The sequence below is a fragment of the Chelonoidis abingdonii genome, chromosome 7 (genome assembly GCF_003597395.2).
Source record: "Chelonoidis abingdonii isolate Lonesome George chromosome 7, CheloAbing_2.0, whole genome shotgun sequence".
Classification (NCBI taxonomy): domain Eukaryota; kingdom Metazoa; phylum Chordata; order Testudines; family Testudinidae; genus Chelonoidis; species Chelonoidis abingdonii.
The window spans coordinates 139,937-154,375 of NC_133775.1; the positions used below are offsets into that span (position 1 = coordinate 139,937).

Here is a 14,439-nt window from a genome sequence, read left to right on the forward strand (position 1 = left end):
AATGCGTGGGCTTTCCTCAGATGGTACCTGCTAGCCATACAAAGAAGTGCCAGAAGTTGCTTCTGTGAATGAGAGCCCAGGCTCCTCTACAAAATGTTCTCTTTGCCATCGTTTCTACCGGGTTCCCGCCCATCCCTGCTGTTCACAAGGTTCCTTAAGATAAGGAAGGACAAGGCTTAGGTATTGATACTCCAGCCTGCCCCACAACAAGGTAATATCTCTCCTGAATTCTCGGAAGCCCATCCACCTTGTCACTCTCCAGTTAGTATCAGAGGATATGGCCGCTCCCAAACACCAAACCTCGATTTGTGCACTCAACAGCATGAAGGCTCCAGTGCTGATCCCCATGGAGCTTTACCCTGCTCAACATCCGTTAAAAGTTCTTCATTCTGGCAGTAGAAACCTCCACAGGACTATCTAAAAAAAAACCTTGCCAAGTGAGAGGATTCCATCTCGTCGGTGCAGCATCATTCGTCCTCACACCACTCTATACCACAACTGGACTGCTTAGAATCAATAGAATACTAGGGTGGAAGAAGATGGGAGCATCAGGACATCTGTCCAACCCCTAATCAGAGACAGGACAAACACAACTAATCATCCAAGCCAGTTTGTCAGCCAGCTTATAAAATCTACAATGAAGATCGCCACCCACTTCCCTCGGGGAACCATTCTTATGCTTACCACCCCTAGTGAAATAGTGTTCCTATATCAACTAGACCTCCCTCACGGCAGCTGAGATCAATGCTCTTGTTCGTCACGGTCCACTACGGAAACGCCTAGCTCCATCCTCGTTGAACTGCCCTTTAGTAATAAGACTGCTAATCAAATCCCTCACCTCTGCTCTCGCAGATAAATAACGTCAGTCCTCAACTCTCCTCGTAAGTTCAGTGCGCTCCCTAACATTCTGCGTTGCTCCGTTGGACTCTCTCCAATTTGTCCACACCTTTCTGTAGTGGGGACAAACTGAGCAATATCAGTGTTGGCATCACCATGCCGAATATGATGGGAATACTCACTTTCCCGGATCTGCAAGCAAGTCTACATAAACAGCCCAAATGCCATGTCCTCGCAACAAGGGGCACGTTACTCAAACCATCTGTTCGTCCACTGTAATCCCCAGTCTTCTTACGCAGAACTGCTGTTTAGCCATCAGGTCCATGGATCCTTCCTTCCTAGGCAGGACTCTTCACTATGTCCTTGTTGAACCTCCTCCGATTCTTTGGCAATCCCATGTTACTTGGTACTAGTCACGCTGGATGATCCCGTACCTCCAGGATATCTTCCCTCGTCTATTTAGTGTATCTGCAACCTGCTAGCGCCAATTCATCCACTCTCCGAGATCATTATAAAGAGGTTGAACAACATAACATGGGCCGCACACGACCCTCCGCACTCTGCTGATCACCGGCTGCTCAGCTAGACATCATCTTTGAGTCGCTACCTTCGACCTGACAAGCCTAAAAACATTTCTAGCCCATCCCCCTTTATCATAAACCTTCAATCCAATTCTATACCTAAGCACTGGCCAGAAGAACAGTGGAGACAGTGATTCAAACTTGCAAGTCCAGCGAATATACACAATCCGCTTTCCTCATATCCACAGAGCCAAGTTATCTCATCATAGCAAAGTGGTCGAGGCAATGATTTACCCTGTGTAATTCCGTATTACTGTCTGTGGGAGCTAGCTCAGTGGTTTGAATTAGCCGCTAACACCAGAGGTGAGTATCCTAGGGCTACTTATGGATCTGGGGCAGAATGTCCTGCAGTGAAGAGGGCTGGACTCAAGTCCTTCCAGTTCTAGAGATTGGTTTTTATTATTTTACCTCCTCTCCTCAATGCTTAAAGGTTAGGGTTCGCTTGGATCTGCTAATGATTCCTTGAAGACTGCTCCATCGATTGTGCCAGGACTGAGTGAGACCGACCAGCCTAGTTTCTGGTTCTCTTTCTCACTTTCTTTTAAATATGCATATATTTGCCTTTCCAATTATCGGGCCCCTGATGGCCACTAAATTTCAAAGATATACAAGCTCTGCAAATCACATCAGCAACTCCCAGCACCTGATCTAGATGACACGTGCGATGTCAGGTCCAGCTTCTAACATAATCTAACCTATCTTACCACTGAGGGCTCTCACCTCTCTCCCAGCTGTTGCCTCGTGCAGAGGTCTGGAGCTGACCTTGTCCGTGAAGACGGATGCAAAAAAAGCCATTGAGTATTCAGCTTTCCACATCATTCACTGACTAGGTTGCCTCCCCCATTCAGTAAGGGTCCCACACTTTCCCTGACCACCTTCTTGTTGCTAACATACCTGTAGAAACCCTTCTTGTTACCCTTCACATCCCTTGCTAGCTACAACTCCAGTTGTGCCTTGGCCTTCCTGATTACATCCCTGCATGCTCTATCAATATTTTTATACTCCTCCCTAGTCATCTGTCCAAATTTCCACTTCTTATAAGCTTCCTTTTTGAGTTTAAGGTCACTGGAGATTTCACTGTTAAGCCAAGCTGGTCATCTGCCATACTTGCTATTCTTTCTGCAGATCGGGATGGTTTGTTCCTGCACCCTCAATAAGGCTTCTTTAAAATACAGCCAGCTCTCCTGGATTACTTTCCCCCTCATATTAGTCTCCCAGGGGATCCTGCCCATCAGTTCCCTAAGGGAGACTAAGTCTGCTTTTCTGAAGTCCAGAGTCCGTATTTTGCTACTCTCCTTTCTTCCTTTTGTCAGGATCCTGAACTCAACCATCTCATGGTCACTGCTGTCTAGGTTGCCACCCACTTCTACTTCCCCTATCCATTCTTCCCTGTTTGTAAGCAGTAGGTCAAGATGAGCACGGCCCTTAGTTGGTTTCTCCAGCACTTGTACCAGGAAGTTGTCCCCAACACTCTCCAAAAACTTCATGGATTGTCTTTGCATTACTGTATTGCTCTCCCAGCAGATGTCAGGGTGATTGAAGTCCTCCATTAGAACCACAGCCTGTGATCTGGAAACTTCACTTAGTTGTCCGAAGAAAGCCTTGTCTACCTCATCCTTCTGATCCAGTGGTCTATATCACACGCCCACCACAACGTCACCCGTATTGCTCTCACCGCTAAACTTAACCTGAAGACTCTCAACAGGCTTTTCTCCAGTTTCATAGTGGAGCTCTGAGCAATCATACCACTCTTACATACATTGCAACTTCTCCACCTTTCCTCCTGACCTATCCTTCCTTGAAGGGCCAAAATCCTTGTGCTGTTTATGTAACAACCTGGTATAGATTATAAGTCCACTCTTTTTACATGCCCAAAGTCCAGAGTATGGTCAAGAGGCCAGAGGCCTAGTAAACAGTGAACAATATTAAGTAAGAAAAGTGGTGCAAACAAAAGACAACTTTGCTTTTTGCTAAAATAAGCTTGGTCAGCTAAAAGCCAGGTGGGGAGCCGTAATTGATGTCTTTATCTAAAGCTGCAAATAGGCCAAAGGAATGAAAGGAGCCTATTATGCTTGTGTCCATTCTTTCTGTAGAAAGAGATGTTGTTCCCACACATCAACCTTCCTTTTATGGATATGACACTTGGAAGGTGGTAAGGTGATAGGGAATAGCCAGCATGAATTTGTAAAGAACAAATCATGTCACACCAATCTGATAGCTTTCTTTGATAGGATAAAGAATCTTGTGGGTAAGGGAGAAGCGGTGGATGTGGTATACCTATTTGTGTTTTTAAGGCAGGCACTGGTATCTGTGGAAGCAGTAGGGAGGATATCATAGATTCATAGATTCTAGGACTGGAAGGGACCCCAAGAGGTCATCAAGTCCAGTCTCCTGCCCTCATGGCAGGACCAAATACTGTCTAGACCATCTCTGACAGACATTTATCTAACCTACTCTTAAATATCTCCAGAGATGACGATTGTCAAAGCTTCCCTAGTCAATTTATCCAGTGTTTAACCACCCGACAGTTTAGGGAACTTTTCAAATTCCAAAACCTAAACCTCCATTGCTGCATTAGCCCATTACTTTGTCTAATCTAGAGCTAAGGTGAACAAGTTTCTCTCCTCCTTCCTTATAACAACCCTTTAAGTACTGAAACCTCTATCATGTCCATCTCAGTCTCTCTTCCAAACAAACAACTCCAATTCTTAAGCTTCTTGTAGGTCAGTACCAAAACCTTAATCATCTTGTGTCTTTCGGACCCTCCATTTCTCCACCTCTTTCTGAAATTGCGCGCCCAGAACTGAACAATATCAGTGCGGCCTAACCAGTGCAGAGTGACGGAAGAAACTTCTCGGCCTGTTATCAACACACCTGTTAAGGCGATCCAAATAAGTTGCTTTTTGCATGGGCATCACATTGTTGACTCATATTAGCTGGCATCACAACTCCCTAATCTCTTCCATACTTCCTAGCACGTCTCTTCCCATTCTGTAATTGACTCATTGTTCCTTCCAAAGGGAGCACTTTATTCAATAGATTCAAGACTCTAGGACGGGAAGGGACCTCAAGAGTCACGAGTCCAGTCCTCTGCCCTCAGGCAACGCAAATAAGCTGTCTAGACCATCTGATAGATAATTAGCTCACCTACTCTTAAATATCTCCAGAAGATGAGAATTTCAACATTCCTAGCAATTAAATTCCAGTGTTAACTACGGCCTGACATTAGGAACTTTCCTACTGTCAACCTAAATCCCCGTGCTGCAGTTGAAGCCCATTGCTTCTGTTCTAGTCCTTAAGGCTAAGTGAACAAGTTTTCTCCCGCCCCTGATGAACCCTTTTAGATACCTGAAAACTGCATCCAGCCCATTCCAGCCTCTTTTACACAAACAAACCCAATCTTCAGCTCCTTCAAGATGTGTCAAGACTTTAATCATTCTGTGCCTCCCTGGACCTCCATCTCCAATTCTTGAAATCGTGCCCAATGGACACAATACTCACTGAGCCTCATGCAGTGCAAAGAATGATTCTCGTGTCTGTTTACAACACTTGCTGTAATGCGTCCAGAACAGTTGCTTTTTGCAACAGTAATATCAATCCTGTGACTCATATTAGCGTGGTTCACATATGACCTAGATCTCTTTTGCCAATCTTCTAGGTTTCCCATTCGTATGTGTAAACGATTTCTTCCTAGAACACTGCATTTTGTGTTTTTTGAAACTTCATCGTTTACCTTCAGACCATGTCTCCAATTTGTCCAGATCAATTGAATTGTGACCATGCTCTCGACCCAAAGCAGTTGCAATACCTCCCAGCTGGACACCGCAAACTTATAAGCATACTTTCTATGCCACATCTAACGTTGATAAGATACTGACAGAGATGGCCCAAAACAGCCCCTGCAACGCACTGTATCTTTCCACAGGATGGACCACTATACTCTCTGTGACGGTATCCAGCATTATGCACCCACCGTATAGTTAACCCCCATCTAAATGTATGCCTAGTTGCGGATAAGAATATATGGCGAACCAATAAATACCTTACTAAAGTTGACACATCCCCGCTTTCCTTATTCACAAGCTCTATCCTGCAAGAACATCAAATTGTTTTGACATGTTTGTTCTTCACACAATCCATGCGGGCATTCCCTCACCTTACCACCTTCAAGTTTGCAGATGAAATTTCTTTTAATTATGCTCCATTTACTTCCCTGGCAAACAAAAGTTAAAACAATGGTCTGTTTTTTGCTTGTTTATTTCCCTTTTGTAGATTGGCAACTAATGCCTTCCAGTCTTCTGGATTCTCCCGTCTCCATACTTTCCAAAGATAATACTAAGCTAGAACCTCCTCTATTAGTCCTTGATATCTAGGATGCATTTATCAGCCCGATAACTGCAGGCATCTAACTTCTAAGATTAACTGGTCTTTTTATTTATCTCCAACCTACCTTCCCATAATATTCCTTATTACGCACTCACCTTTCGGAAGACTGAACAAGAAGTATGTAAGCATCCCTGACAATTTTTCAAGTTTTGTAACTCGTCTCATCCTGCACTAGCAGTGACCCCACTTCTGGTCTCCCTTGCTCTAATGTAGTGTAAAAATCTCTCTTGTTTCCTTTATCCTGTACAGTTTAGCCATTTGGCTTCCCGCTATTATTTCTTTTTTTTTTTCTTCTAATCTTGCCCCTGCATCCTGTTTGTTGCCTATTTCCACCTTGCAACTGTCCTGTTCCATTTTTGTATACCTCTTTATTTAAAATCAACGTCAAGACTCGTGTTAACCAGGTGGTCGTTTGCACATTTCATTTTCCTACCCATCGGAATATGTTGCTTTTGCCCTTAATAGTTCCCTTTGAAAAACGCCAACGCTCCCAGTTGGTTTTTCCCCTCAGTCCTGATCCCATGGACCATTACTAATGAAATCTGAGCTTTCCAAAATCCCACCTTCCTAACCAGCCTCATATTGCGTATCCTTCAACTTTCCTTAGAATTGCGAACTCATAGTCTTATGATCACTTCACCAAGTGCTTCTACTCAAATTCTCAATGGTTCCGCCTATGTATTAAAATCAATCAGACAGCTTCCCCATTAGCGTTTTCAATCTTGAATAAAAGTTTCTCAATGCAGTCCAGAACTGATGGGTTTGTGCCCCGCGGTATGTATTTTCCAAACATATATCTCTAGTAAGTCCCCCATCGCCACAATCTGGGCTTGGAAGATTTGTTAGTTGTTTAAAAAAAACCTCAATCCCCTCTCCCCTTCAGGTGGCCTTAGTAGACTCCTAGCATGACATCACCCTTGTTTTTTACCCCTTTTAGCCTAACCCAGAGACTCTCAACACTTCCGTTTCCTATGTCCATCTCCTCCTCAGTCCAAGATGCTCTTCCCTCTCTTTGTTAGGTGGATCCCATCTCTTCCTAGCAATCCTTCTTCCCGGATCAACATCCCATCATCAAAGAATCCAAAGCCGTCACTCTGACACCACTTGCATAATAACACATTCACCTCCACAGTTCGATGGTCCCTACCTGGACCTTCACTGTCTTCTATAAGGACAAGGTTCAGCTCAGGCCACATCCAGCTTTCCTCCCAAAGGTTGTCTCCCAGTTTCACATCAAACAGGACATCTTCCTCCCACTGTTCTTTCCTAAGCTGCACTCGAACAGCAGGAAGCAGAGGCTTCACTCATTGGATGTCTGCTGAGCGCTAGCCTTTTACATTGAAAGATCAAAACCATTTAGGAAGTCCATTCAACTGTTTGTGGCTGTGGCAGACAGGATGAAGGGTCTTCCAGTCTCCTCCCAACGAATTTCCTCGTAGATCATGTCCTGCATCCATGAATGCTATAACCTGGCAGAGGTGCCAGCCCCTCTGCTCACAGTGCACTCCACTAGGGTGCAGGCTTCTTCAGCAGCTTTCCCAGTGCAAGTTCCGACCCAGGAAATATGCAGAGTGGCGACATGGTCCTCCATACTTACTTTCACTGCACATTACACAATTACCCAACAGGCCAGAGACAATGCAGCCTTTGGTAGAGCAGTGCTCTGATCAGTAGACAGCTCCGGCTCTGCTCCTAAACTTAGGCTTGGGAGTCACCTGATTGGAATTGACATGCACAAGCACTCGAAGGAGAAAAAATGGTTACTCATCTTCTCGTAGCTGCTCTTTGAGATGCGTTGTTCATGTCCATTCCAATATCCACCCACCTACTCCTCTGTTGGGGGTAGCCGCAAGAAGGAACTGAAATGGGTCAGTAGGGCCCTATATTGAGCGCCATGATGGCACCACTCCAGGGGGACTGACGGATATTGCTAGGGGAAAAACTTCCGGCTGCCGTGCATGCGCACACACACCTGTTTGGAATTGACGTGAACAACACATCTCGAAGAACAACAGTTACGAGAAGATGAGTAACTGTTTTTTCTTAGCTAATACCTGCAGTCTTGACAGGAGCTGGTACCTGGCCTGCCAGCATCACACCACCTTCAAGCAAACTGATGACTGCTTGTAAGTCACCAAGAGTGGAATCCATGTGGACAATCGTTCGAAGGCGAAATGGTTACTTACCTTACAGTAACTGTTATTCTTTGAGATATATTGTCCGCATGGATTCCATGACCTGCCTTCTTTCCCCCTACTACAGAGTCCTACCCCTCTTGTATTCTGTAGTGGTGAAGGAGCTGGTTGTGCCCACTCTGCTCTTTATACCCTTGGGTAGGGGAGCACTAGGAGAACTAGGGCAGAGGTGCAGCCCCAGTGGTCACTGCTGGCCAAAAGGATCTATGCACATGGGACACATGATCATTAGGACTGGAGTCTCTGTGGAAAACCCATCTCAAAGAACACAAGTACTGTAAGGTAAGGAACCGTTCTTTCATGGACAACTTTAATTCTGCCATTTCCTAACTGGAGTGCTTGACTTTGCTTAGTGTTCTTTTGTTGCCATTTTTTGTATGTGATACGTATATTAACACAAATGTTGAAAAGGTGTTCCTAAATTATAGCTATTAAAGATGGAAAATTCCACCTGGGTCACCTTGTCTGCATTGCTGTTTTTGTGTAGGTAAGGCACCTACTTCTTTAGAGTCAATTGATATCTAAGCATATCCCTACAAAGCAGAATTACATTGCAAATGTGGGTTGCTATGTGGAGAACTGAGATTTGAAATAGTCTAATGGGACTGGTTTGCTGTGTAGATTCCCCAGGATCAGCGCAGCAGTGACCCAAATCAGTCAGACAAGCAGGATGTTATGTGCATGTGTTTTAGCCCCTCAGAGGAAACGCTGCTCATTAGCACCAGTAAAAATCAGCTCTACATCTTTACCATGTCCTCAACTGAGATAATTAAGGTAAGTTCAATTTGATCACCATTCCTTTAGCACAACACTCAGTAAGCGATATATGAGCAAGGCAGTTGGTTTCCAGTGTCACTTTCTGTGGAAGGTTTTTGTAAAATCCACCTGTGAGATGCTGAACCCGTCCTATCCCATCCCATCCCATCCTTGTAGTGCAGAGAAGCTCTCTGTGTATATGTTTAATAAATTTAATATGTATTAATCTTTAATTCAATGTTAAAGCTGAGAATCTGTCATATTATTATTATATTTGGAAGTAGAGTTTTCATATTATGGTAGCAGATAGAAGTCCTAGTCAAAATCAGAATCCCATTGTGTGGGGCACAAACATGCAGTTGAAGATAGTTCCTGCACTAAAGAACTTTTACAAGCTAATTAAGGACAGAACTGTCATTGTTTTGTATAAATGCCTAGATGGAATTAAATACTTTTTCCAGGTGAGTCATACTGGAGCATCTGTACAAACAGGGACTGCTCCATGATGCAGCCCAAAACCTCAGTGACGACTTCTCTCCTCACCCCCAGCCCCCAGCTATATCACACTGCAAACTCCTATCTAATTTGCTTTCCAGGTTTCTACTTCCCATTCAGTATCTGCTTTTCAGATTATTTTTCCTTATATGTATTAACTGCCATCTTCCAGGTCAGTTCTCATTTTTGTTATTGTTCATGTCTCTTTAGGTCCTTGTGCATTATTTTTCTGTTCTTGCTGATATGCACAAGTCTTCACAATATAGTACTGTATCTGAATCCCATCATTCTTCCATATCAGTCATAAAGATGCCAAATAAGACTGTACCTAACACCATTCTTCCCTATTTTAAATTTCTGGTGCATTTCTAGTCTAGTACCACACAAGATACCTCTCCCCAATTCCATGCATTGAGGTTTATCATTTTCCTTTACTTACTGTCTCTTGATCAGTTTAAGCCAATATGATTTTTTTCGGAGTGTTTAATTATTTGTGACACTTCTCTAGGGGGAACCAGCTCACTTTGAGTATCTGAATTTCCCATTACATTCTGCTGCCATCACTGGACTGGACACCTGTATCCGTAAACCCCTCGTTGCTACTTGTTCCCTGGACAGATCTGTACGCATCTGGAACTATGAAACCAAGTAAAGAACCATCTTTGTTTTCACTGCTTTCTGTCTTTGTAAGTCTCCTGTAATGGACAACTACAGATGTCTTAGCATGTGCATGTCTGTTTTTGGTGGTGTCACTGTATGGTATGGGATAAGAATGGCCTTACTGGCAGTAGTTTGGGATCAGCCTAGATTTGCAATACATTCAAAACAAGTACCAATAATCACTAAGACCTTGATACCATACCATGCCATCATGTATTGCATATATGCCACAGATTTCCCAAAAATAATATTAGAAATGCTCAGACAGCTTTTTTTGTTTTTTAAAAAAATTACTGTTTTTTGTACATCTCACAAAAGGCTACTGTATGTTAGTACCTTGAGCCTGTCTAACTCTTCAGGCCTCAAAGGGGGAGAAAAATAACGAATACATTTCAGAACATTCTACAAATGGTCTTAAATAATTCTGTATAAAAAATCTGCTAGAAATAAATGCTTTACGCTGCTGGAAACAGGGATTTCCAGCTCTCCAGTGAGATATTGCAACCATTTATGGTCTGATGGCTTGCAAGATATAAGACTTGAAATCTGTCACTGGGCCAGGATTTTAATATTGCTCTTACTATACCTGAGATCATTGAGGCAAGGTGGGTGAGGTAATACCTCTGATTAGACCAACACTTCTTTATACTTACTTACAACAAGACTGCAATCCTCAGATCAGTGTAATTTTAGGGGAAATTCAGTAAAGACTACCATTGAGGTGCCTTGGGCACTACTCCTTTCAGAAGATGAGAAAATAACTTTACTGTCATTCCAGTTCAGTGTTTCACCCGCAGCTGTTTAAATTAACAAACTAGCTCTTCTGTATAGAGAAGAGTCCATTCCTGGAGTTGCTTTTGTGCCCCAAATGATATCGTGCCCATTTTAGTACCAGGACTTTTCTGAACAGCCTGGCAGCCGTGAGGGGTATTTTCACCTAAAATTCTGACTCTGAGCTACTGCTGGGGAAATTTCTCAGTGTGGAAGAGGGGTTGGGTGGCAGAAAGAAAGGAGATGCTTTTGTGACAGTCTTTTTTTAAAAATGGCATCTGTTTGAGCCTGCCTACAGAACTGAAATATTTGAAATAGTCCTGGTGGAAATGGATTAGTGGGCAGAGTGCAAGAGAGGTAGTCAAAGATGCATGGTAATATAATTTATCACATGGATATCACCACCACTGTGGAATAAATACCAATTCCATACAGAAAGCTACGTTAAAAGAGCATTGAGGTTGCAAAATGAAGTGCTCAAATGTTAGGAAATGTAAGTATTCAAGTGATCCATGCAATGACCTGGAAGAAAACAAAATCATCACTGATAAAGTTTGCAGATGACTCACAGATTGGGCAAGTGATAAATAATGACCAGGACAGGTCACTGACTCAGATAACAATCCACTTGGTAAGCTGGGCACAAACAAACAATATGCATTTTACTACAGCTACGTAGAAATGTATACATCTAGGAACAAAGAATATAGGCCATACTTACAGGAGGGGAACGCTATCCTGGGAAGTGGCAACTCTAAAAAAGAGTTTGGGGTCGTGGTGTATAATCAGCTGAACATGAGCTCCCAGTGTGAGGCTGTGGCCAAAAGAGCTAATGGGATCCTTGGATACCTAAACAGTGGAATCTTGAGTAAGAGTAGTGAGGTTATTTTACCTCTGTCTTTGGCACTGGTGCAACTACTGTTGGAATCCTGTGTCCAGTGCTGTTGCCCATGATTCAAGAAGGATGTTCACTGGCTGGAATCAGTAGGAGAACACTTCAACCTCTCTGGCCATTCAATAACAGATTTAAAGGTGGCAATTTTGCAACAGAAAAGCTTCAAAAACAGACTTCAACGAGAAACTGCTGAACTTGAATTGATATGCAAACTAGATACTATTCATTTAGGCTTAAATAGAGACTGTGAATGGCTGAGCCCTTACACACATTGAATCTATTTCCCCCATGTTAAGTATCCTCACAGCTTCTTGTCAAACTGTCTTAAATGCACTATCTTGATTATCACTACAAAAGTTGTTTTTTCTCCTGCTGGCAACATTTCATCTTAATTAATTACCTCTTAGAGTTGGTTGGGCAACTCCCACCTTTTCATGTTCTCTGTATGTATATATATCTCCTCACTATATGTTCCATTATATGCGTACGATGAAGTGGGCTGTAGCCCACGAAAGCTTATATTCAAATAAATTTGTTAGTCTCTAAGGTGCCACAAATACTCCTGTTCTTTTTGGCTGGAAGCTGAAGATAGACAAATTCAGACTGAAATAAGGCATGCATTTTTAACAATGAGAATGATTAACCGTTGGAACAATTTACCAAGGGTTGTGGTGGATTTTCCACTCCTGCCAATTTTTAAATCAAGATTGGATATTTTTCTAAAAGATATACTCTAGGAATTACTTTGGGGATGTTCTCAGGCCTGTGTTACACAGGAGGTCAAACTAAATGATCTGACCTTGCAAGCTATGAAAGCTTAACTCTACCCCGTTGTGTTTGAGTTTTAATACAGACTCTAATTATATGATAATTTCCAGAAAATGATCCTAATATAAGTTTATTTGCCAAATGGCGTTGCATACGGTTATGAAAAAACAATGTATTATAGACGGGATACAGGCAATGCCTATTATCAAGAATGCTTAGCACTTCCCATTATAAGACCCTGTTTTCAGTTAATTATAACTTTCCCAAACTAACTGCTCTAGCTGAAATTTTCTATGCTACATGTCCATTTAAAGACAAATTTTTCAAAATATTTCAGCTACATGGTTCAGGTGTTTCTGAGAATAAGGCTAGATAAAATGTTGTTTTTCAGTGTTAAAAACATTCTGGCAATCTTTTCTTTGGAAAGCTCCAGTAATCCCATGCCTTGGAACAAGGACTTGAAATTTGGCACTGTCGGGGCTGTGTCTTCTGTCATCCCAGTGAAAATTTGCCCAGATTTGGCCAAGTTCTAAACCCCTGAAAAATCACAGTTTGCACATGTTCAGACTTGCTAGAGCTTAACAGATAAAATCTCTGAAGATTCCATGCTCACTGAGCATACTCAAGCCTCTCTCAGCTCCTAGCACTGTCCAGACTACACATGTACCATCCCCACAGAGAAAATGTGCATATTCCATTTAGCCCAGGGCTACAGGGGTGAAGCCAGACTCTCTGTCATAGCTTCCAGCTACTGCATGGTAGAGCTGGGCACTGGCCCTGAATTCAGGGTGCTTGTCTCTCCTGTGCTCTCAGTGACACCCTGGCTGGCATCTAGGCAGTGTGAAAGAGAAGGGAGTGAGCTTCAAATGCAAAGGGATAAGAGCCAGACCTATAGAGTTGCATGGAAAGGTCAGGGGAGTAGATGATGACAAGGAGCCTAGGTAGTGGAGACTGGGACTGGAAGATGGCAGGGAGGTAGAGACTAAGTATAGAAGCAAGGGAGGTTGAGGTGGGGGAGACAGAGACTGGATGGAGGAAACTGAGATTGGATGAGGAGTTGGGGAGGGGACTGGGAACCAGTGGAATGGGGAGAAGGGCATGATGGGAGAGGAGAAGATCCAGACAAGGAATCAGTATGTGGGGAAGAACTACGATTCTTCTTTGAGTGATTGTTCATGTCAAGTCCAATTAGGTGCACGGCACCTCGTGCACGGCAGCCAAAAAGTTTTTCCCCTAGCAGTATCAGTTGGGTCAGCTCAGGCACGCCCTGGGGTCGCGTCTTTATGGCGCTGGATATAGAGCCCTGCCGACCTGTCGCCCCCTCAGTTCCTTCTTACCCCTGTAACGGTTAGCCAGAACACTCATTTCTCTTGCTTCAATAAGCGTCTCTCTAGCAGTTGAATTTTCATTCTTGTATATAGTTAGTTAGTTTACATAGTAGTTAGTAGTAGTTAGTAGTTTTTATATATACATTTCATGTGGGTGATTCCCCCCCACACACTTTCTTCCCAGTACTGGGGCATGCCTCAGTCTCCAGGTTTTAAACCCTGTACAGCTTGTGGCAAGCTTATGCCCAAGAGCGACCCCCATTCTTCTTGTTGAAAATGTTTGGGGGATGCTCATCAAAAAGAATGCTGCAAAATTTGCAGGAGTTTCCATCCAAGGACACAGAAGGAGAGAGATCAGCTCTTCAAGTTAATCCTCATGGAGGCAACTCTCCGTCCGCAATCAGACCCTGGTTCGGCAGATCCAACCCTGAGCACCTCATCATCAGTGTGGAGTGCATTGGCAGCACCAGTGCACGAATCAGTGCAGAAGAAGGACTTGAGTAGAGACCTTTGGCACCGACGGAACAGGGGCCGGCACCACTCACGTTTACCGGTGTCTCATAAGAAAAAGAGACCCGAAAGGAGTCGCTCCCCTACACCCAGACTGGTGCAAATGGAGCCCGCAACCGTGAGACCTGCATCAGGCTATGCAACTTCGGCCTCAGCTTCAAGGATCACGTCAACTCCTGCCCTTACACGTGACCAGTCAAGTCTGGGCCCCCATCTTTCACCAGTCAGCAAGGGCCATGATATACAGATGTCATCCA

General features: G+C 43.5%; 1 protein-coding gene across 2 annotated transcripts in view; it reads left to right on the forward strand.

Moving 5' to 3' along the window:
* The window catches only part of CFAP57 (cilia and flagella associated protein 57), a 157,040-nt gene that overhangs the window by 45,109 nt on the left and 97,492 nt on the right, over window positions 1-14,439 (forward strand). For both annotated transcript variants that reach the window (XM_032777682.2, XM_032777685.2), the window contains exons 6-7: window positions 8,621-8,773; window positions 9,759-9,898. In XM_032777682.2, the coding sequence (XP_032633573.1) occupies window positions 8,621-8,773; window positions 9,759-9,898 (293 nt within the window). The remainder of the gene's footprint in view (window positions 1-8,620; window positions 8,774-9,758; window positions 9,899-14,439) is intronic.